The sequence below is a fragment of the Cnephaeus nilssonii genome (genome assembly GCF_951640355.1).
Source record: "Cnephaeus nilssonii genome assembly, chromosome: 2".
In the NCBI taxonomy this organism is placed as follows: domain Eukaryota; kingdom Metazoa; phylum Chordata; class Mammalia; order Chiroptera; family Vespertilionidae; genus Cnephaeus; species Cnephaeus nilssonii.
This window is the reverse complement of record NC_137073.1, coordinates 110,098,547-110,123,519: the sequence shown is the minus strand read 5'-3', so window position 1 is coordinate 110,123,519 and position 24,973 is coordinate 110,098,547. Positions and strand designations below refer to the sequence as shown.

Below are 24,973 nucleotides of genomic sequence, written 5' to 3'. Positions count from 1 at the left end.
TCTGAAGTAGCTCCTGAGACTGTGGGTGGAGGAGGGGTCACACAGAGCTGGTGAGGTGCTCAAGAAACATCGCCATTGTAGGTCAACAAGCCGATTCTATATGGTGCTTTACCAAACTCTGGACAACCTATAAAAGCAAAAATGAGGTTATTTTCCTGCTTTTCATAGTTCTAACAGAAAAAGATACAAGATCATAACTTTTAATCCAAACACCAAAATCTCAATTGTGCATGATTTAGAGGTTTAGAAGAGCAAAGTTAAAGTTTATACCCTTTTCATACTCTTTTCCAATTTAAAGAACTAAAATAATTCTTAGATCACCCATTCTCTATAGAGGATGCTACACTGAGGGTCTGTACCCAACTTATAACTTAATTGAGATAAAGAAGACTTGCTTGAATTTTTCTAAGTAGAAATATGATAATTACCAGTTGTGTGGTGAAGTGGATGAGAGATGAGTTCAGATCAGGCGGTCATGACTCCATGCTGGCTTGGGTGGGGTAGGAAGAACTTCCCAGGTTGGTATTGTGAGTATCCATCATGTACTAACCTCTGTGCTAGGGTCTTAAAATGTATCATTTCAGTTCATTCTCACAACCACCCTCTGAGGTACGCTATCCCACTATGTATAGATGAGGAAATAATTTCAGTGGAGAAACTGCCTGAGAACACAATCTAGAAAGTGCAATTCATACTAATTCATACTCACACAACAGTGAGGAGATCAGTTTGTTTGAAGTGTACAAAATAGTACAAAATTGTGAGAGAGAAGATGTCATAGGTAAGGAAGTTGTGCCTATGTAGTTTTAAATACCATCTCATGGCCTCTAGAATAAATTTGGAGGGCAGCAGGTACCCACAGAAGGATTTTAAGCAAGTAAATGATTAGTTAACCCAAATTTACTATAAAGAAATAATATTCATATAGGAGGAGATTGTTATGAAGTTGAAACAAAGATAAAGGAAAGATTAATTGTATTATTATTTCTAATGTACTTATGCCTACCGAACCATTCATGATTTGTCCATTTTCAATTTAGTCAGATACCTGTGGATCAAGGCTGGGTCCTCGATGGTTTTCCAATGACACTGAACCAAGCAGAGCTTCTAGAGCAAGCTCTCACAGGCTGCACCAGAAACCTCATGGAACTGGAGGAAAAGAAAGCACGAATATTCACACTGGCTGTTGATCCTATAACTGCCAAAGATGTGCCTTTTTCCCCAGCTGTATTTGATTTTGTCATGTTATTAGATATTTCAGATAATTCCTCACTGGGTCGCATGAATGACATAATGGGTAAGTTGCACACCATTCTTCTTCTTTCTTCTTCTTCTTCTTCTTCTTCTTCTTCTTCTTCTTCTTCTTCTTCTTCTTCTTCTTCTTCTTCTTCTTCTTCTTCTCCTTCTTCTTCTTCTTCTTCTTCTTCTTCATCTTCTTCTTCTTCTTCTCTTTCTCCTTCTTTTTCTTCTCCTTCTCCTTCTCCTCCTCCTCCTCCTCCTCCTCCTCCTCCTCCTCCTCCTCCTCCTCCTCCTCCTCCTCCTCCTTCTTCTCCTTCTCCTTCTTCTCTTTCTTCCCCTTCTCCTCCTTTGATGATCTTATTTACAATTTAAATTTCTCTAGGATACTGGGTATTCTAAATTTTCTGGCACTAACTAACTGGAGTTAGTGCAGACTCATTCCCACAAAATTGCACCCAATTACTGATGTCAATCTCAAGTAGTGGATCCCCAGGTTACCAACACTTCTGTCTAAGTTGACTGCAGATATGGGGGCTTCCATGACTCCTCCTTGGGTTTGATAAATTACTATAATGGATCACAGGACTCAGGGAAACACTTTACTTATGATTACTGGTTCATTATAATGGAGGTTATAAAGGATGTAGATGAATGGCCAGATAAAGGGGTGCATACAAGGTCTGGAAGCATCCCTGTGCATCTTGGAGTGCACCCTCCTCCCAGAATGTGGATGCATTCGTCAACCCAGAAGCTCTTGAGGCCCCTTCTTCAGAGGTTTTTTTTTTTTTTTCCAAAGATGTCTACTGATATTAGTATAAGCCAAACACAGAAATTAAAGTTATTAGCTGAGGGAGAGAAGTTGAAGAGTTCAACCATGCAACTGCGGTTTGCTAAAATATAAAGCAAAGCCAGGATAATGCTGCTAATTTGGTGGAAAAGGATGTTTAGGGACTGACTGATGTCAAAGAAGTTCATCAGCGACGTGGGAGTACTGGACAGATAATCAGAGTATAAATTGTTAAGATTGCAGAGGTGAAGCCATTCAAGGTGACCACAAAATCCTAGATGTGGCCATGGTAGTGAGTGCCAGAGGTAGAGAGAAGGGGTAGGGTTGGGGAGAAAGGGATGCTCATGCATGTGCTGAAGGCCTTGACATACACGAGAAAGTAACCCTGAGATGGTGCATGGCAGCATCTCCTGAGAAAATCTCCCACAGTTTCCTTCAATCACCCATTACTGATGTCAGTCATCTTTGAGTTTTATAAATATCCAGAGCATTATTCTGTATTCTAAATCCATTTCCTCTTTTTCTGCCATAAATGTAGATGGAAAAAAAATGCATTGCTGTATCCTGTGAAGGTCCTTCATTTTCTTGAACATCGTTAATTCACTCTTCAATGTTCTTTTGCAGTGCCTGAGTAATTCTATTTTTTTAAAAATCTAGTTCAAGGCTTTTCCCCCCTCTTCATGATTTTCTATTTATTCTAAATTCATGAGTGCTCTGGGCTTTATACTATTAATTCTGAATAGGGCTCAGTCAGAGCTGTTGAGATTGTTTTCGTTATTGTTTTTGGCCTCTTATGGTCTATTCCTTTCTGTTTATTCCACACTAGGGAAAGATCATAGAATCTAGAAAGAAAGATAAATTACTTTATTGCAATATAATACTGACAAATAACTTTTATGCATATTTGAGTTTATATCTACCCTGTTATTTCATTCTTAATTTTTACATCTTGGTGGTGATTTTCTAATCATTTGCTAGTCTGTTATTCATGATTACCCATCATTTTTCATTGTCATCTCTTCATAGTTAATCATGAGACCCTCTCCAATGAAACCACAACTCCTCTTTATTGTTATATATATATATATATATATATATATATATATATATATATATATATATTTAAATTTCTTTATTGATTAAGGTATCACATATTTGTCCTCATCCCCCCATTCCCATCCCACACCCCTCCCCACACATGCCCCCACCCCCCTGTTGTCCTTAACCGCTGGTTAGGCTCATATGCTTGCACACAAGTCCTTTGGTTGATCTCTCCCCTTTACTCCCACCCTCCCCTACCCTCCCTCTGAGACCCGACAGTCTGATCCATGCCTCCTTGTTTCTGGGTCTGTTCTTGTTCATCCGTCTATGTTCTTCATTATTTCCCCTAGATGAGTGAGATCATGTGCTATTAGAAATACACTTATAAGAACTGAAAATGAGACAAGCAATAATGGTTATGGTGACAGGCAAATGAATCAGTCTGTAGTGAGTTTCTTTCTGGGCCAACAGTTCTTTTGAGACCCAATTTCAATGTCCAACAGTTCCTTATGTGTACATGTCAGCACTGACATGTTTTCTCCAATTTCCAAGGAAAATTTAAATTCTGATCCAAAAACTACACTCTTTAAACATCTTATTAAGCATTTTTAATCATTTTGGACCAAAGGTGGGACCATATCTATCTGACTTTCTTGCATCAGTACATTTTGTTAGGTCCACGCTGACAGGAGCCAGGCCAAGAGACATTGTGAGAGTTGAAGAAATGTTACTGCATTCTCTCACAGCGGGCTGAGACCAGTGTGTCGGTGTCAGCCCCAAAAGGAAGGTTAGGTCCTCTCATATAGGGCAAAAGCGTGCAATAGAGGGTCAGGATGTGGGTGCATGAGTTGTTCAAGGGAGTCAAGGGAGGAGAGTGCACAGGTCCAACAGGCAGAGGGGCATACTTCTTATCTCGCCCCTGCAGGCCCCCAAGCTATGGGAAAAGGCTTATAACAACATCCATTTCAGAAAACATGTCCAAGCAGGAGCGTAAGGGCAGGTCACCCTAACACATTTTAACAGTGCGTCAGCAACTTGGCCTCGTTTTGCAAATTATCTAATTAAGTAATTTTCATGTCACAGCTAAAGCATTTTCAACTGAGACTTGTCATGAAGATGTCAATCAACGTGTAGCTGCTAGAAAACCAGATACGGATGGTGACCAGAATTTAAGAGACCAAATACAGCATCGGTTAGTATAAAACTCAGCATCCTTGCTTCTTATCCTTTGAAAAGACTGACAACAAGTCACTTTGGGATCATCAGATCTAGGGAAAAGATGCCTCTCCTAGCATTCAGCCTTTTATTGAGAGAGCAAAACTAAGTAGCTTTGATGTTGAGTGCTAGCTTGCTGACAAAGTCAGAGCACCAGTCACCATAACCTGGGAGGGAAGAACTAAATCAGGTAGCACCTCCCTCTGTGGTTACAGAACTTCCAAATTCATTATATGGAATCCTAATCCAGTCCCTATTCAGCAAATGCCCAGGACGACCGTGAAATCTCAAAGAGCTGGGCAGCAGACTACAGAGTGTAGTTCTAAAACTACTTCTGTTTTGCTAAAATGAAGTTAAGCTTTTTTTAAAAAAAAAAAGAAACTATTCTTTTGGTTGCATGCAATTTGTTCATTGGAAAAGAAAATTTAAACAATTTTATGAAACCTTGAGAAGTCTAAAAATACATAGTGATCCAGGGACAAGTAATTTGAGCTACATTAATTAAGTCTACCGTCTCTCAGGGAGCACAGGGAAGTTTCAAGAAGCATTCCAAGAATATATTTGAGCAAAGTAAGTAAGTCTGAACCAGCTCCACTTACTCGAGGATCTCTTCAATTTCTGTCTCTAAGAAAAGAGTAGATGACGTCGGTGGCTCAGGCTGCAGCTGCCCTCAAAAGTATATTCAGTTCTTCCCCTGTGAGTGCAGACCATGTATCCTTAGAAAACTGAACTGCCACTAAAAGGTTCCTGAAATGATTCTATTTTAAACCTTCTTTTACTCTTTCATACACCTCAAAAATATGGCTTTTGGGTATTAAATAATTTCTTCTTTAAAGTGAATATTCTTCCATTGTCTGCAGAGTTCTTAAAGTTGGTCTTTCAGATTTAACTAGATTGGCAATGTGTGTGTTTTCATTATGGATGTGAGATAAATTATGCATAATGTTACTTGAATATTTCAGTCAGTATGTGATGTTTACATAATATTTTGATATTGTAGAATTATAGGTTTCTTGGAAAACTGGCCTTTATTGGAGCAATGGTTTACAGAACCAGAAAATATTCTGATAAAAATTAATGCTGAAGTAGATAAAGAGTCTTTATGCCAAAAAGTGAAAGAAATGTTTACGAGTGAAGTGGTTAAAAAAGAGAATAAAGGTAACCAAATTTTTTTTTATAATTTTGAGCTCATATAATCAAAATGTATGGTTTTCATGAATTTAGGAGGGAATGAGAATGTGATCACAAAGTCCTGTTTTGTATTTGGATTATGCCATCTACAAGTGTCTTACACCTCTGGTTTTGGTTTTCTGCCACAGATGTTTCTAAATAAAATATTTTTCTATTTGTTTTAATTTAATCAAAATAGGTCATCTAGCTGAAAGCATTGTTTTCGTATGAAAAACAATAATAGCAGAGTTAAAATTAAGGCTGTTATTGAAAAGGGTAAAGATACCACTCTGTCACCCTCAGCCTCATAAGGAAACAGTGTGTGAATTCTCCTTTCGGGAGGGGAACACTAGGCAGTTTATTTACCCCAATCTTCCCTTGTTGGTGTGAATTGACTGATTGTGAACGATGGACTTACATGCCGGCTTCTGGGATACAGATTACCCAGATCTAACCATCCTGACCTCCGGTGTCCTTCACCTAACCAGTAATAAGCGTTCCATGGTACTATTGGCACTTATTATTGAAAGGGATGAGGAGTCATCCACTGTCAATGTCAGACTTCACGTGGAAACTCTCCCTTGAGAAATGATTTGCAAAATGTTTCCCTTTTATCAATTACCCCTAATTATATTGGCAACGGCAGTTTCTTGGTATAATTAAAAAATGGTCAAAGTATCACAAGGATTCTAAAACTACAAGCTGCCCCTGGCCACTAGACTTGTGACCGACCTACCCTCATGTGTCAGTTGCCTGACACTGAAGTAGCACCCGGGTATCAGGCACAACCACCCCGGGGGCCAGGACCTGCCACAGAGAAAGATAAGCTCCTGGAACTCCCGTGTAAAGCTTTCAGACAAAGTAAAAACCGGATCCATCGATTATTTAAGAGGCCTAGCATGTTATTGGAAGGTTGGGTGTTAGGCCAAGAGGAGGAACAAACCTCGTACAGCCATCTCAGAGTCTGGGCTGGGACGCAAAACCAAACTGATTCTAAGCTGTGGCCTCGAACATCTGCAGGTTAGAATCAATTTGTTTTTCTTGGCTATCAGTCTCACTTTAATGTTTTCCTAAAGATTTTACATTCTAATCACCGATTTCATTAGCAGACTGAACTGCCATTTATCTAAGATCTACAGTCCAATCAGTTAGTTATTTTAACAAATATTTTATCCTTAACATACTAAACATTTGCTTAGTACTCTGTTAAAAAAATAAAAGGGTGTGGTGCTTTTATATATATTCTGATGCCCCCCCAAAAAAGTGACCATGATATATTGTTAAATAGGAAAAGGCAGGTTGTATATTAAATAATCTCGTTTTTGTTTTTAAAAGTGTGTCTATGAAAAATAAATAAATAAAAGTGTGCCTGTGTATTAAATATGCACAGGAAAGAGTCTGGCAGCCTATACAGCACTTGATGGTCAGGAAGGGAGAAGGACAAGGAGCCTGAACAGACCATTTCCGTTTCTACTTCTTTGTCTAAATTGTCTGATTTTTTTAAAAAATAGTAACTCTATTACTTTATAATCAGAGAAAAAGTTATTTTCTACTTTGAAAAAATCTACTAGAACGAAACCTCCTTGTTTGTTGAACTGCAAAGAATAATCTAAGGGCAAAGGGAGGATGTACAAAGAGAAATAGCCATAATGAGAGTGTAGGGACTCATTGCCAGGGCGCAGGCCGTGAAGTTGTGGCCATTTCCAGCATGGAGGGCTTGAAGGTCAGGGAGGGCAAGGACAGTGTGCTAGAAAGGGTGAACTTGAATCATGAAAGCCAAAGGGCCTTAACAATAACAGGAGCCTGGGAAAACACGAGCCAGCCATGCTCGGCCACTCAAGGCCCTGGGCTGATTGTCCCCTCCGCTGGGGACACTCTTTCCTCCCTTACCCACAGGCCTCAAGTCTTTGCTCAAACCCCGCCTTCTCAGTGGGCCTGCCCTGCTCAGCACTCTATTTAAAACTTCATTGGCTGCCCCACAGCACTCCCAATCCCCTGTACTCTGTTCTATTTATCTTCTTAGCACTTGTCACCTTCCAACCTCTTATAGAAATTAACTTACTCATGCCCTCCTGGCACCACTCAGTGGTTGGGCACCGACCTATGAACCAGGAGGTCACGGTTCAATTCCCAGTTGGGGCACATGCCTGAGTTGTGGGCTCAGTCCCCAGTGTGGGGCGTGCAGGAGGCAGCCAATCAATGATTCTCATCAATGATGTTTCTCTCTCTCTTCTCCCTTCCTCTCTGAAATCATTGAAATTTAAGCATCACATTGATGGCTTGCCTCTCACCACTGGAATGCAAGCTTCACGAGGCAGTGATTTTTCTCTCTCATTTTACTGTTGTGTCTTCAGCAACCAGATCTGTGTGGTGTTGTTTGTAGCAGTAATAGTAGTACTAGCAGTGCCAGGAGTAGTAGCAGCAGCAGTGGGAATAGTAGTGGTAATGGGTAATAGTAGTCTTACCTTATTGTCAGCCCTTCCTTTCTTTCAAGGCACAATTCAGGTTTAGTGAATGGTGGTTACATGAATGAATGAACTGCTAAAACTCAGTGGAGTACTATGTGCTACTCTAAGCGCTGTACATCTATTCACTCATAGACGTTGGTGCTGACAGCTCCTTCCCCTTCCTTTCCACCCCCCCCCCCACCCCCACCTCCTTCATCATATTGCTCCTCACCTTCTCGTTACACTTTTTTAAATCTTGTTTTTCCATTGGAAATTTTGAAATAATCCTTTTTTCCTATTCTACCACATTAGCTACGTTTAGATTGTTGCTTTTACATTTGGCACCCCCTCAACAAACCACACACACACACACACACACACACACAAGCAATCCCCTCTCCATTCCCATCCCAGCCTCACCACCAACACCATCAGGAGGGACATGGCATTTCTTGCCAAGCAGCGAGGCTGAAAATCTTAAGGACTGGATAGTTTTAGGGAGAGCCCGAAAACATAAATTCGGCCTTAAATCAATTTATATCCATTTAGGTAGTTAATAGTAGGTCAGGTGAAAGAGTAGGCGTTTGAAATTCCTAATAAAAGTCTGTTCTTATCGTCCTTTTGAAGTTAAAAGGAAACTAGAAGAAAAGGAAGCTGCGAAAAAGGAAGCTGCTTCCCTGGCTGAATCTCCACCTTTGCCGCCGCCTCCCCCGCCTCCTGAACCAGAAAAAGAGAAGGAAACGCACCCTCAGCATGAGCGCCCCAAAGCTTCTGCAAAAGGAAAGCCCGCACCAGGTGATTGAGGGAGCAATCTTCCACCCTGCCCGCCAGTCTCATTTCCACTTAGAAGAGAATGACTATGGTAGTCCCAGCCCTCTAGCCTGGAGTCAGACCCTGAGCAACTCTAGTCCTATGGAAACAAGCCACAGGCTCAGATGGAGGTGGAAGAGCCCTTAGTAGCTAAGAGCCTGGATGTCACAAAGCCCAGGCACTTCACTGCGTCGGGGGCGGGGACCATGAAGTTCTCACACCCAGATCTACTGATTAGAATAAGTCCGCAGATGGGAAGAGAAAAGGTACAGAGTATAATCAGAAGGAATTTAGAGCAGATCAGGAGGACAGGCATCTGCGTGCTGAGCTGTAGTTTTACGTATCATGAGAACATCTTATGACCAGGAGAATGAGCATAAGCAGGTATCCACAGAATAAGGGAACAAATCAACAGTACTCATTAGAGACTAGGATTTATATGTAACTTAATCTTCAGTGCAGTGTGATTATAAAAGGATAGGAGAAGTATATAGTGTAATATATAATATATATGGATAAAGAGTTTGTATAGAAAATATTTTGTAGCTTACATTTTTTCTAGATTCTTAACCACTGAGGACTGTTATGTGATAGACAATGAAAATAATGACAAATGTAAAGTGCTTAATTGTTGAAATGCATGATGTTGGTAGAATATCATAAGTTTGGATTGTATACATGAACAAATGTGGCCGTAGTTTCTGGTTTCAGCTTTATGAGTGGCAGGTGGTACAGTTACCCAAGACTATCTGAGTATATCTAAAAATTTTTTAATTATTTTAAAATAAATTTTTATTGACTTCAGAGAGGAAGGGAAAGGAAGAAAGAGATAGAAACATCAATGATGAGAGAGACTCATCAATCAGCTGCCTCCTGCACACCCCACACTGGGGATTGAGCCCACAACCTGGCATGTACCCTGACTGGGAATAGAACCGTGACCTCCTGTTCATAGGTCAACCCTCAGCCATTGAGCCACGCCTGCTGAGCTACCTAGGTATATTCTTGATAGTGTTTCATGATTGCATTTCCAACACAATCATCTTCATGCTTCATGGAGATTTGAAATGGGCCTGAATATTTTTAAATTCAATTTATTTATATTAAACAAATAAATTTGAAGACTTCACAACATGCTATGGTCTATGAAAGACCATTATATTCCAACAAAATGGGGCTTAACTAAAGGCAAAATACACAAACTCTAAAAAAAGTTTTTATCATATCATAAAGCTGTGCCCTACCTGGTTTGGCTCAGTGGATAGAGCATCATTCTGGGACCAAAGGGTCCCACGTTCAGTTCTGCTCAAGGGCACGTACCTTGGTTGCAGGATCCTCCCTGGCCCAGACCCTGGTCAAGTGCGTGCAGGAGGCAACCAATCAATGTGTTTCTCTCACATCGATATTTCTCTCTGTTTTTCCCTCTCTCTTCCACTCTCCCTAGAAATAATGGGAAAATATCCTCAGGTGAGGAGGATTAACAAAAAACACACAAAAGAAATCCACAAAGCTGTTAGTTAAATATACACCCTTCCCCACTATCTCACTAAGGATTTTTAAAAAAACAATTCAGAGATTGGAGGAAAAATGGAAATCTTTAAAATGTCTGGTAGAACTGGGAAGATAGTCTCCACAGCAGCTCAAGTGAGACAGGCCTTCAACCTGTGGCTCAGCTCTTCCCCACTCCCCCCCTCCCCCCGCCCCCGCCAACCCCTCAGCCTGCTCACGGGTGGGAGGGTCCATGTACCTGAGCCAGGCCCCTCAAACCAATCTCTGGTGTTTCTGGTCATGACACAGCTCAGTCTGAATTTCTGAAGTTTCCTTGTGAATTTAAAATTGTTCTTTAATACTGTGCACTGGAGATATAATAAAGCTATTGTTGCTTCAAAGAGTGGTTGTATCTGCGGTCTCTTTTTTTCCACCAAGGACAGGGCTGGTGCCTGAGCTTTAAAAATGTGCAGAAGGGTTCATCTCCAGAGGCCTAATTACTGCCTTCCGACTGTAATCCCTATTGCAAGGAGATGGCGGTGCTTTGGGGCGTTGGTGGGGCAATAGAACAGGCCTCGCTGCCCTTAAAGCTCAGGGAAGCTTGGTTAAGCAATTTTAGGAGGAAATTTTCCAGCAGGTTTTTTTTTTTAATATATGTAAAAATTTACAACTTTTTTAAAAGAGAAGATTTCAGAACTAAAAGCCTGAGGCCTCTGAACATGCCCAACTCAAACACCCAACTAGAATCACCTTTAGGAGTTGAGATAAAAAGAATAGGAATTAGTAAAAAACAAAAAAAAACAAAAACAATTAAGGGTGGAAATGGGGTCAAGAGTGAGGCATAGGCACAGTATAGTGAGTACTAAGTGATTTTTGTCCAAGTATACATAGAATATGGTTCTGCATTTTACATCTGCTGCAAATGCACTTGGGATTAAGCTTGAAAACTTCAGAGTTATGGTCTAGTAAAGAGTTTAGTACCAAATCTACTACCAAATGTCAGAATTTCATTTAAAACTAAAACTCTCACTGTGATGAAATCACCCATGCTGCTAGTTACGAATATTTGTTGAGACTTCAGAATGTATTTTAGAACTGATTAAAACAAAACAAAACAAAAATGTGGACAGAGTGCATGCTGTCCCAGTGGAAACTAGATTTTCCCACAATACTTTATAAGTTGTGTTTTAGGTACCACTATTTTTACCTTCTTTTCTCTGTTGCCTTGAGCTTAAGTTTAGAGCAAGTTAAACAGTTGATTACCCAGAATAATGTAATTAAAGGAACTAGAACCATACGTAGACTTCTATCATCATCATCATCATCATTTTATTAAGCTTATTTCTTTGAAAAGGAATGAATTCAAATGTTTGAATTTCTTATTTATTTATTTATTTATTTATTTATGAGTTTGGAGGTCAGCTATTTGGATGTATCAAGTTCTTTTATGGAAGTTAACAAAGATTCAGGATATTCCTTCTCTATGTCTTGTACTGGTCTTATTTTTATGGACTCTTGGTTGTTGGATCTGAGATGTTTAAATGTAAGTGACATGTGGTATGCATTGACATATTCTTATAACTATCACTTCTAAATACAAAGAATAGGTTCAGATGGAGTCTCTCTCCATCACAGACATTTAAATTGTCCTATATATTCATCTTTCTACTGAAGAAAAATAGTGTAGCTCCAGGAGAAAGTGAAAAAAATGATTGAATTTATTGCTGAATAATGCAGGATGTAGTGATTTTTTTTTCAAGGAACTGATTTATTATTTGGGACATCTTATTGACCTCCAGATCATCAGTTTCCCATTTTCTCTCTTCCAATATATTTTTGGACTAGATTTCAGGGAATCCACAATAAATATATCCAATCTACCCTCTGCATTGCAAATTACAGTCAATGCAAAATAGAACTGCAGAAGTCACAAGGTAACCAAGTGTGTGGTCGAGAGAAGTTTAAGGATGTGCCATATCAAAACATGTGGTTATTTAACTCTTCTTCGAGGTGTTTTGGCATCATTCTATTACCAACTCAGTTGTGTTGTATAAGGATCCTTCAGTTGAAATAAATCCAAACACAGCCATACACTTCAAATGGATTTGTGACTAACTTTTAAAACTCTATAGGTCTGTTGCATTAAAGAATTTACAGCCCTAACCGGTTTGGCTCAGTGGATAGATAGTCGGCCTGCAGACTGAAGGATCCCAGGTTCGATTCCAGTCAAGGGCATGTACCTTGGTTGCGGGCACATCCCCAGTAGGGAGTGTGCAGGAGGCAGCTGATCGATGTTTCTCTCTCATCGATGTTTCTAACTCTCTATCCCTCTCCCTTCTTCTCTGTAAAAAAATCAATAAAATATATTTTAAAAAAATAATTTGCAAACAAACCCACTATGAAATGTTGGTGTTAAACTAGGACTAAACTTCTGTGTGACAGGATAGAATAGTTCTAAGGAGGCTGTCATTCAAGAAGTTCTGAACCACAGCCTGTCTTCTGATGAATTTTAACTCATGGTAAAGGCCTGAGCCATTTTATGGGGTTCACAAATGTAACTGTCTATCTGTGAGAAGTAACATTTGGTTGCTTACAAATCATATAGCTCAGACTATGAAAGAAAACCATAAATGATATGTATGTGTTGAATTTTGTTTAGAAGCCCCGCGTGGTAAGCAAGACTCTCCTCCGGAAGGAAAGGGGAAGAAAGGTGATACTGCACTCAAAAGAAAAGGTATATCTGATTAAATATAATTCCACACTTTCTAACTGTCTCAGTGAAAAGTTAGGTTATTGGTATACACTGAATACTCCTCTCAGGCATTTGTAAGCCATACGCCCCTGCCAAAGAATATAACCTCATTGTTTCCACAGCCTGGCTCTTAGCAAAGGTCCTGCTGAGAAAAGTGATGCTTGTGAGGAATAATTTCAAGAACATCTAATATGCAGAATATCCATTCATCACAGATACTATAGATGTTATCCTTGGGCTAAGCTATGTCATCAGAAAGCTACGTACTGAACCTATTTCTTAGGTTCCCATGGAATTGCTTTCACTGATAAGCACTTTGGTATAAAATCCTCAATGACCTTCATGACATCACATAGCAGTGGAGGTGAAACTTTCATTATACCAATAACAATCTGGTATTATATTTTCTGAGGGGGTAGCATGCCCACAACATCATTCAGTGGCCCCTATAGGAAATCCTCGGGGAGAAATTTCATTTAGAATCAAGGGACAGGAAAATCCTTCTTCCTCTAAGTGATTAAATAATTAGCTAAAGGATAGCATTTCCTCTTTTTTTTTAATTTTTCTGTCTAAAAGTTTAGAACCGATTAGTGACTCAGATTTAGTATCTATGCAAGGACCTAGGTCTCAGTATCTGCCTTCTAATTCCTCCCCTGGCTTTGACCTTCTACTTTAAGTTGTATTTTTCCTGGCCCTAATTTCATTTATGCTTTTTTTTTCCTATTTTATCTTAACTATTTCTGTGAAATAAGGGGGATATATTTTAAAGTAATTGACAGTTGATAAAGGAAATCCCCACTTCTAAAAAGCATGTTAGTTAGATTTATGTTGAAGCTGCTGCAATGGCTAGTTAATTAGGGCGTGAAAGGTAGCTATGGATACAGACAGTTGGCATTTTCCAGGGTGCATTCGAATGGGTTGTCATGAAGTGGGTACCTCTGTTTAGCTTTCAATACAAATTGCCAGTGCAGTTGCCTCCTAAGAGTGTGCAATGTTCACAAAATGAAGTGCTTTATTTTCGGCATTTAAAGATACATAACTAGGAATCTCAAAGAGAATATCACCCTTCTCTGATGATTATATGCCCTAATGGGCTTAAGTAACTAGAGCCACTTGGTGAGTTAACACTGAGATAAAAATTTTAGCTGAAATGTTAAGGACTATTATTTATGCTCACCTCTCACCTGCTTATACTAATAGGAGAATAGTTTTCACATTTACATGATTCATCCCTTGCTTTCTTAGTGTGATCAACAAAATCAAATGAAGGAATATTATAAAATCATCAAAAGTAGGAGTTAATTATACCTATGCATATTAGGTACTAAACCATCAAGTTAGACATAATAGTGCACATGCTCTAAGATCATAAAAGTGTACAGACTCTAAACAAACAATGAGCAGATACAAGTTCAGCCAGTAAAATATATACACTGGAGTGATGTAGTTTATTCAACTGAAGTAACTCCAGGGACATACAAAAAAGGTTGCCCTTATTTTACTGAAATTCTATTGTATTTAATAATATTTGAAATAGATGAAGAAGAAAAAAAAACTCATTCCATCTCACATTGATAATTACAAAGTTCTTCTTAGGAATTTTCTTAGAGAAATTTATCTTAAAGTGGCCATAACATTCTCACTTTTATTGCACCAGAGAGTCAAGTCAAAGGATGAAAAATTATCAACAGAAAAAAATAGATGAACATTTTGGTTATTGACTAAACAAAGATTTATTAAATTTTTCTAAATTAAAAAAAATCTAGATACAACATTAGACCTGTGAATAATGGATACTCTTTTTAAATATATAAGTAGAACTCACCTAAACTACCCACAAAATACAATTGCCAATTTTCCCCTCTACATATAATCCATATATTTTAACTAGCATTAAAGTAGAAGATGTATTTACTTCCTAAAGAGCATTTTTATTCAAACAACATTCCATACATATATTTTTGGGAAAGAATGTGCTCCCAGTTCTACAGGCATCTATAAACTGCATCTAGAATCTGGATAACTAATCTGAAGATAAGTAGAATTTAAACAGAATGACTTTCTACACTCTGACAACCTTGATCCTTTAAGGAGGTAATGGTTCTTCCTGAATCAAGGCGCCTTGGTCAGTCACAGTCTTTTAGATCATTAGGGTGCACTTGACAGGTCTTGGTCCCATCTTGATGCTGAACTGAAAATTAGGTCTTAGGTCTCTTTCTCCTCCTTTTCTTCCTCTTCTTTCTTCTCCTCTTTCTCCTTCCTCTCTCTTTCCCTCCTCTCCCCTCAGCTGCCCTACCCTCTCCTCTCCTTCTGTCTCTTTAATGCCTTAATTCAACCAGGCTATGGCACAGCAATTACCGTTAGCCATACTCCCTGACTCCAGCAAGAAATATAGTTTTCCACTCAGAAACCCAATGCCTCATGCAGGGAATGTGGGACTATTCAGGAGCTACCACACACCTTCTTCTCTTCCCCTATATCCCTCACCAACTCTGGATAACTCCTACAATAACCTCCTCTTCCCCCACGCCTGCCCTGCTCCTTCCCTGGGCTTCAAGGAACACCACGTACCACTTCTGTTAGGGCTGCCCTCTTTCTCATTCAGGGTGAAAAGTTTCACGTGCCAGTTTTTGCAATAGTAAATGAAATACACTTTTCTCTAGACTCTAAACTTTGTAAGAACTATATGTTCATTGTGGAAGAAAGGACAGAGATAAAAATAAAATATCAAGTTGCTTTTCATAGCCAAATGAACAAGAGAGGTTGTAGTGCTTTAAAAAACTAGTATGGGTATTATTGGCTAATTTCTGGGCTGTAGAAAATGAGGTTTATTATTTTTGAATAGTTGATGCTACCCAGAGTTGCTTAAAATGTAATTAATGAATTGCCTGAAGTCCATGGCATTCATATATTTATTCGCCCGCCAGAATCTGGTCCCGTTCACCTACTTGTAGTGGAATGATTTATATGCTTGTTTAAGGTTCTGTTAAAGGAAAACTGTCTGGAGGAAAAGCATCAGGAAGGAAATCACCTGCTGAATCCACAGTTCTGTCACCTACCCCAATAGGGCCACCACCACCTAAGCCAGGATCGGAAGAATGGGTCTATGTGAATGAACCAATTCCTGAGGTATGGCAGTTTAGATTCAAGCTAGTAGAATCTATTCTTTTTATCATTTACTAGCGTTCCCATTGCAGGAAAAATCCTGCAATAGGGTTTCCTGCTGCACTCTACCCCACCCTGCCTGCTCTCCTCCCTTGTCCCCTGCCCCGCGATCTCCGCCAGCCCCCCTTCTTTTCTAACTTCTCCACCAGCCCGCTCTCCTCCCTTCTCCCCCGTCCCGCCTTCTCCGCCAGCCCCCCTGCTTTTCTAACTTCTCTGCCAGCCTGCTCTCCTTCCTTCTTCCCTGGCCCCGCCTCCGCTCTTCCCTTCTCCCCCAGCCCCGCCTCCGCTCCTCCCTTCTACCCCGGCCCCACCCCTTCTCCCCCGGCCCCGCCTGCTCAACTTCCTTCTCCCCTGGCCCCGACTCCGCTCCTCCCTTCTCCTCCCCCTCGGCTTGCTTGCTTCTCTGCAGTTTTGCTCCCTTCTGCAGCTCTTGGCTTCTTTCTACGCTGTCGCGATATGCAAATTAGCCGCCATGTTTGTTTGGATAATTTGCATATTCGTCCTGATTGGTTGGTGGGCGTGGCTTGGCTGGTGGGCGTGGCTTGGGCGTAGCGAAGGTGCGGTCAATTTGCATATTTGTCTATTATTAGATTAGATAGTAAGAGTCACACCATTACATATATGTTGATGAATATATTCATCAAAAACCAAGATTATTTTTTGAGTCTATTCATTGATCCACATCTCATCCTTTCTCCACTCCCTCAAGTTACTGAGTCATGCTTTGAACTGCTGTTGAGTGCTCTGTTGTTGAACTGCTGTTGAGTACAGAAATCAAGGGAGCAAATGGCTCCTGTGAGGACCCATTTTTTCCTCAGGGACAAGCAGAGATGCAGTTTCCTAGAAAAATTACTTCCCCAGAGCACATATCCAGAACTTATAGCTCCTTTTCCATGTTCCCATGCCCATCATAATGCCTTCAAGTGAAGTTTAACCTCTGGTTTTCAGAAATGGAAGAAATGTTTGGAAGCTAACTAAACTAATAAAAGAACAGGTAGTTGTCTGGCCTGAGCACTTTAAATGGGTGCACTCATTCAGGTGAAGAGGTGCCCGAGGTGAGCCCTGGAAGCGCCAATCAGTTCTTTGTTCTCTGACAACTGCAACGCCCAGTTGCCAACTAGATACATCTGATTGCCTTAATAGAGAAATCATCTTGGAAAATCACACAGATTGGCCTTTCCTTTAGCTGACAATCTGTGCCAGGCGTTTGAGACTCAGTCATGAATTGCAGTGATTGTGGGGTTGCTGTTATTATAGAGGTTTCCTAGGAAATGTCTTACCTCCCCAATTACAACATAAACTCTTTAATTAATTAATTTGTATTGAGGGCGAAATTACCACAGAAAACATGTGAAGATGAGAACATGAAGTTATGTAATTATGGATGTAATTAAGCCAAACTACACTACTTTTTTTAAATAAACATATTAAAAACTGTCATAGAAGCAAGATATATATATATATATATATATATATATATATATATATATATATATATATAGTGGTTTAAGTGACATTATTTGGCAAGGGTAGAGAGTGAGGGACAAAAATATGGAAACCCAGTTTTTAACTCCAAATCTTGAAGAAATAAAATCATAGAGGACAAGAGGGAAATAGAGGACAGGAGTAGAAAAATAAACATTAACACCAGCTGCCATCCCTATAGATCTTTTAGCAGTCAAGATTCTAGCTGAAAGCAGATAATAAATTAAGAAGAGTCGAGAAAGGACTATTTACAAATATGCAGCCAATAAGTAAGGAAACCTATGAAAATTACATCATTATCCCTGAAAGAGGGATACCTGGGAGCCATCATGGCCCCGAGGCCTGAGAAGGTGAGAGGATCCTCAAGAGGACCTCGGCATGAAGAGGGCCACCCACAGGAGCTGTGACCTTCAGCAGAGGGAGGCAGGCACCCACAGTGACCCAGCAGAAAGGAGCAGGGAAGGACATAGGCAGATCAAATGGTCTCCCCTCTCCCTTATCACTGGCCCAGCAGGTGGAGGACAAGGGCATTTCCTGAAGTATTTCTCCTAAGTTAGTCTTCCAGAGCACAGAGCAGGGTGAAGAATGGAGGATAGGAAGTTAGTCTAGAACAGGGGTTCTCAACCTTTCTAATGCCGCGACCCTTTAATACAGTTCCTCATGTTGTGGTAACCCCCAACCATAAAATTATTTTCGTTGCTACTTCATAACTGTAATTTTGCTACTGTTAATGAATCGTAATGTAAATATCTGTGTTTTCCGATGGTCTTAGCTCTACAGCAGCGGTTCTCAACCTGTGGGTCGTGACCCTGCTAGCAACCCTGCTAGCGGTTCTCAACCTGTGGGTCGTGACCCTGCTAGCAACCCTGCTAGCGGTTCTCAACCTGTGGGTCACGACCCACAGGTTGAGAACCGCTGCTGTAGAGCCTAAGACCATCGGAAAACACAGATATTTACATTACGATTCATTAACAGTAGCAAAATTACAGTTATGAAGTAGCAACGAAAATAATTTTATGGTTGGGGGTCACCACAACATGAGGAACTATATTAAAGGGTCGCAGCATTAGAAAGGTTGAGAACCCCTGGTCTAGAAGGACAATGAGAAGATGTGCAGCACAGACCTCTCGTTGCCTAAGCAAAACCATGTTACCACCAGAAGTAGCCTAGAGCCTAGAGTCTATAAAGCAGGCCACATGATCCACTCTAGGTCTTTTCCCACTCTAAGCTTCTCACATGGTTGAGTTGTAGAACTTACCTGCTAAGGAAGAGGAAAGAAATACCCAGTTAAATTTGAATTTCAGAGAATGGACTAGTTTAACTGACATCTTGTACTTTATCTGGCAATACTAGTTTCAGGCCTGCCAAGGACCCCATATGTATCTTACCTCAATAGGGGGGAGAAGAGGGATGGAGGGAAGGAGAGAGGGGGGAAGGGAGTCAGCAGCCAAGTTCAAGGAGAGCCTTGGTCTCCCTTTGCCAGCCACAAGGGAAGGTGCAGAGAGAACCAATGAGGCAGTCAACATGAGAGGTCTTTGCTTTCTAGTTCTGAAGCTTTGGAGAATAACAAGGTTGGATAGGTGGGTCAAGGGAGTACCATTGACATGGTATATCTTGAGTTTAAAATGATGTTTGACAATTTCTCATGAAGTTCTTGTAGATAAATGAGAGCTGTGAGCAGGATGTTAGTTTGATTAGGTCCATTCTTAGGTGGTATCTCTTCATGCAGAGAGTGTTAATTCATGGGTTGAAGTCAACCAGGAGGGAGATTTAGCAGTGGGCTTATTTAAAATGGTCTTTACCACCATTCTGGATACCACATCCTTTAAGAGAGATCATGACAAACTGGACACCGGAAGGGGGAACTAGGTAAGAAAAAGGAGTTAAAATAATGCCAGAGGAGCATTAAAGTAAGCGTAAATGTTTAATTTAGATGAATGCTTGAAGTATAGTTGGACATAGAATTATAGGCTTTTAAAAGTAGGTGGAGCCATCCAGTCTTCTAAAAATTTAACTGACGATAAAATTGGGTTCAGGTGACTTGACTTACATTCATGTTAACGTTTATTGAGCACCTTTTATGTGCTGTACTGGGTGCTGAGAATCCCCAAACAAGCAGGAAGGCACATTTCTGCTCAATGCAAGGAAGAATGTTCTAGTAACATGAGTTGTGTGACACTGTAGGGGGCTGCCTTAGAAAGTCGTGCTTAATGCATCAGTGAGGTCCACATAGAGACTGAATAATCCATTTCTAGTATTTGGCATTTCTGAATTGAAGAGAAAATTAAGCCAAATGACCCCATGTGTGAATCCCTGAGTAAATAAATCCACAGCCAATAAGGGAATAAGTAGTAGTACCGTAAATTTATACTGAAGATCATCAGTTTTATTTCATTTTGATTATTTCTTGGTTTTTAATTATTTATTTGCATTATTAAAAATAACATAAAAGAAACTTCCAATTTTCAAGGTGCACAGAACAAGATAAAATCTCTTTGATGAATCCAGAGAAATAACTCATCATCACTCTGACATGAACACTAGGTGTTCTCTACACAAGGCAATTTTCCAACTTAGGTAAAATGTGATATCTGTGACAATGCAATTCATTCATTCAATAAATATTTCTTTGGGCACCTACTGTCCCTCAGAGATGTGGAAATTATAGGGAAAACTGTATAGTCTCAAGTAAGACAACCATTCTTTCTGGCTTTATGAGACAGGTAGTCCCAAGAATCAGCTGGGTGAGGGGAAGGAAAAAGGAGCAAGAAGTTGCACAGGGACTTTTTAAATAGTAGCAGTTGCATCTTGACCTTCTTGCTTAGTATTGCTCTTTTGACTCAATTATTCAGAATTTCAGTTTGAAATTATGATTTGTATGCTTTTCCATTTAACAGGACATGCCTTCATTTTTAGCACCTTACTGGGAACTAATAGAACGTTCCTATGCAAACTCCATCAAATTAGTCCTGAGGAACCTGCGAGAAGACCAGCACATTGTGCTTGCTTTCTTGTATGAGATTCGGTAAGTAAAGCTTCCAAAGTTCAAATGTTGTAGTTTGCAGGCATGACATGTAGGTGCCAGCTCATTCTTTTAATGCCTGACAGAACGAGTTTCCAGCAGTTTCTAAGGCGTCCAGATCAGAAGCAAGATTTTGTATCTCAATGGCAGGCTGATTTCAACTCTCTTCCTGAGGACTTGTGGGATGATGAGGAAACCAAGGCGGAATTACACGAAAGAGTGAATGTAAGCTGCTGGGCCACACACTGCCTTGGACTGCAGAACCCTAGCCCATGCCCTCTTGCTTCCCTGAGGTGTAAGGATGAAGAGGGAAATGGCCTGAACACTTAGTCTCAAGAGCGGTTGTGTGAAGGCCCACCGGGAAGGAGCAGGTTCAGTACAGAAGTGACTGAGTGAGCCATGGAGATATTGGGGGATTAGTGCATCAGTCAAGGGGAAAAACCAAGGCAAACACATGGGCGTGTGACTTGGTGTCTTTCAGACAGAATAGAAGCAAAATAAATATTTGTTGAATGACGTGTATTAAGTCTACATTTTCTTTAGGGACATTTTGAAGACAGGCAAAGGATTTGAGTTTTATTACACTCAAATAAACAGCGATGTTTCCTTCTGCCCAGGATTTACGAGACCGCCTGTGGGACATCTGTGATGCCCGGAAGGAGGAGGCAGAGCAGGAGCGGCTGGACATCATCAGCAACAGCTGGTTGCAGGACTCGACTGGAATACTGATTAACAATTTCTTCTCACTGATGCAGGTAAGGGCGCCGGTCAGGATGACCCCGACTCCGCCCGCCACAGCCATGTTCCTCCTGTAAACAGGTCCTTTGGGAATGCGAAGGGTCTGCTCAGGGCTCATTTTACTCAATGCACTCTGCCCACCCTGAGCTCCAAGCCCAGGAAGTCAGCAGAAAGAAATCATTTTGGCTCCAGCCAGACAAGCACCAGAATCAGGAGCATCTCAAGCAGCCACCCACCAGCTCTGCTTCCAGACCACCTGGAGCTGTGGAGGGGACGGCGGAGACCGTGTCTCTGATGGTGGCTCCCTCGTTAGCCTCTCACATCGCATACCCAAAGTGACCAGCCGGAGCCCAGGAGAGCAGATCAGAAGTGTGGGCCAGATCAGACTCAGCAAGCATTTGATGCCAGAAAAAATGGTTATGCCTGGATTGGAAAAGCAGACCATTCATGAAAACAACCTGATTAACATATCTGCAGCCTGTTAAATAGCAAGCTGCACTGAACAAGAAGACAGACATTGATTTCGCCCCCCCCCCCCCCCCACAGACTACCATCAACAGTAGGGGAGAGAGCACAGACCAAGCTCTGCCAAGGATGAGGGCATACAGTTTCTAAGACCTGGGGTGGGGTGAGGGGAACAAGTTACTGGCCACCTGTGTTTTCTAACCAGCCTTGCCTAAAGGGGGGGTACACTATGTCCTATGCTCAAGACAGGAGGAAGCTGGACCACTTGGACCAAGTCATCCTCCCAAAGGAACCGAGACCTAGAAGGCTCTCTTCCTTGATGCTTACATTTCAAAGAGATGGTTCCCGGCTCCTAGAAAAAGTCAGTCTGGGTTCTAAAACCGACGGTTATCAAAAGATATCTCAAAGGGACAGAGAAAGGATTTACAATGACAAGTTTTCTAAAGTCAATATACCGCCTGGCCAGCATGGCTCAGTGGTTGAGTGTCAACCTATGAACCCAGAGTTCACAGTTCGATTCCTGGTCAGGGCACATGCCAGGGTGCCGGCTCGATCTCCAGTGGGGGGCATGCAGGAGGCAGCCGATTGATGATTCCCTCTCATCATTGATGTTTCTGTCTCTCTCTCCCTCTCCCTTCCTCTCAGAAATCAATAAAAATATATTAAATAAATAAATAAAGTAAATACACTAAGAACAAGGGAGGTAGGAGCCTAGGGTTAGGAAGAAACCTGTCTGAAATTTAATCTCTCTAAGGGGAATAAGAAGGCTGTTGTGGTCAAGCTATGTCTACATGAGTGTTTTTTTCTAAGCGAATAGCAGTCAGGGCAGAGAATGGAAAAGGGGGCATTTCTAGTCTTCTGCTGATTCACTTACATGAGGACCTACCGCAAAAATGAGAATATTTAGCTGGTCATTGCCGGAGCTAAGATACAGTAGGTGTTCAAAGAGTGCTTTTTAAACAAATGACTGTGAATGCCAGAGCAAACCCCTGGTGCGTGGCAGGTTGGACCACCGTTGGCCTGAAAAGTCAATAGAAACCTGTGAGGTTGGACCACAGTTGGCCCAGAACACCCTCGCAATGACTAACTCTGGGATCCTGATGGGACCTACAAGGCATGTATTGTGCAAAAGATTAAAGTGAGACAACCAAGCAGCTAAAGCCAGTCTGGGTAACATTTCAGGACATGCGTTTGGGCAAGCAGAGACCGAATGTTGAAACGGGTGTGTCAAACGCTTATAGCAGAAATAACTGAAATCCACTAGTGCAGGTAAAGGGAATAGAGAATTTTTGTGAATCATTCTCAATAGTCTGGGCAATACTTGGAAATGGTATAACTCTCACATCTCAGCAATACCTAGGTTTAAAGCTTTCTCTCTCTCTCTCTCTCTCTCTCTCTCTCTCTCTCTCCCTCCCTCCTTCCCTCCCTCCCTCCCTCCCTCCCTCCCTCCCTCCCTCCCTCCCTCTGAGAAACTGAGTCCACAGCTAAAAGCAACTATGGGGAAAAGAGGACAGTCTATAGGATACATTTTCTACCAAATAAATTTTAGAGAATGCTATCCTAGATCATTTCTAAGATTCCTGTCCCTAAGATTTTAGGACAAGAGAAATAATAAGAAAGCATTATTTACTAGTTATCATAAAGGTGAGGGGAGTCTTGTTTAATTCGGCTTATATGAGAATCCTGGATATAGAATGGCTTCTTACTTATGGTTAGCTATAGATGTATCAAATTCTGCCCTGTTATATAAAATAACAAAACAATGTTAGCCTAGAGCCATGGTCGGCGAACTCATTAGTCAACAGAGCCAAATATCAGCAGTACAACAATTGAAATTTCTTTTGAGAGCCAAATTTTTTAAACTTAAGCTTCTTCTAACACCACTTCTTCAAAATAGACTCTCCCAGGCCATGGTATTTTGTGGAAGAGCCACACTCAAGGGGCCAAAGAGCCGCATGTGGCTCGCGAGCCACAGTTTGCCAAACACTGGCCTAGAGCATTGATACCAGCACTGTGCCAAATACCAATGGTGTAAAATAGGATCTACTAAACTTAGTCATAATTAAAGAGTTCAGTTCTCTAAGCTAAAGAGGAAATAATTTCCTGGTCTCTCAATTTATTTACCAAATAATGTAATGCTATAGATTAATGATTTATGATTTTTATAACCTCACAGCACATTTCTTCACTTCCCCAACATTATTTGCCAATAGCCACTTTGTACATGGGTTGACCATTGCATGCTGCTCACTGCCAGGGGTTTTGTGCAGGTTCTCATGAGTATAGTTTATAAGACTCATTTTCTCACCACTGTTTTAGCAAATCTAAGCATGGCAGGTACAAACACTTACTGCCAAACTGTGAAATTAGTCCATATGTGGATATTTTAAAACTCAATTGGGTTTCTTGGCAAGGAAAATGTTTCCTTTTCCTAATCATTTCCAAATGCTAGTTTGAAGTTACTTAAATATATGTTTATGTTGACAATCCACGAGTAATTCAAGTGTGTCCCATAATTTAAAACAATATATGAATGGTCATTCTATTGTTTAACATAGATTCCAACGAACCAAATGAGCTTCTTCCTGTTTCATTGTTTTAGCTAGAAAAGTTTGATACTGCAGAGAACAGCTTTTCAGAAGCAATTTGGCTTAGCTTTGGGGGATCAAAACAAACTTATTGAAACTGTTCTTGTCTTTTGTTGTAGACTACAATACAGAGCAGACATTTATTCGTTCCAAACTGAATATGAATTGTACAAGATAGTCTCTTGCAAGTTATTGTCTTATGAAATAACTGACAACATTAATTGCTTGCTAAATATGGGGATCCCTTCAGAAATACCCTCGGGTCAGGCACAGCTAAGGGCTTTGGACACTAGGCCAGCTTCGCTCCTTTTAGGAAAGAGGCTTTCTGTAATGACTGGCTATATGCACGAGAGCTTCAGTAGCTAAACCCTCAGGTACCTGTTTAAGTAGCCCCACTGACTAAAGCAAAGTCCAAGGCCGCGTTTACACAACCCAAGAGAAGCACAGATGCGCCGACAAGACTGACATCTAATGGCAGCAAAGGTGGGAAAACTCTTGTGTGTCTTGCTGCAAAGGGAAGTCACCTGGCTGGCAGGGAGTCGCTGGTGAATAACTGATGCT

At 40.8% G+C, this 24,973-nt stretch overlaps 1 protein-coding gene across 1 annotated transcript in view; it reads left to right on the top strand.

The window, feature by feature from the left end:
- The window catches only part of SPEF2 (sperm flagellar 2), a gene marked incomplete at its 3' end in the record, with an annotated part of 125,186 nt that overhangs the window by 54,050 nt on the left and 46,163 nt on the right, over positions 1–24,973 (top strand). Inside the window, exons 15-23 of the mRNA XM_079798216.1 lie at positions 1,041–1,297; positions 4,151–4,259; positions 5,283–5,440; positions 8,527–8,694; positions 12,857–12,931; positions 15,930–16,078; positions 20,497–20,624; positions 20,708–20,846; positions 21,239–21,376. Coding sequence (XP_079654342.1) covers positions 1,041–1,297; positions 4,151–4,259; positions 5,283–5,440; positions 8,527–8,694; positions 12,857–12,931; positions 15,930–16,078; positions 20,497–20,624; positions 20,708–20,846; positions 21,239–21,376 — 1,321 coding nt within the window. The remainder of the gene's footprint in view (positions 1–1,040; positions 1,298–4,150; positions 4,260–5,282; positions 5,441–8,526; positions 8,695–12,856; positions 12,932–15,929; positions 16,079–20,496; positions 20,625–20,707; positions 20,847–21,238; positions 21,377–24,973) is intronic.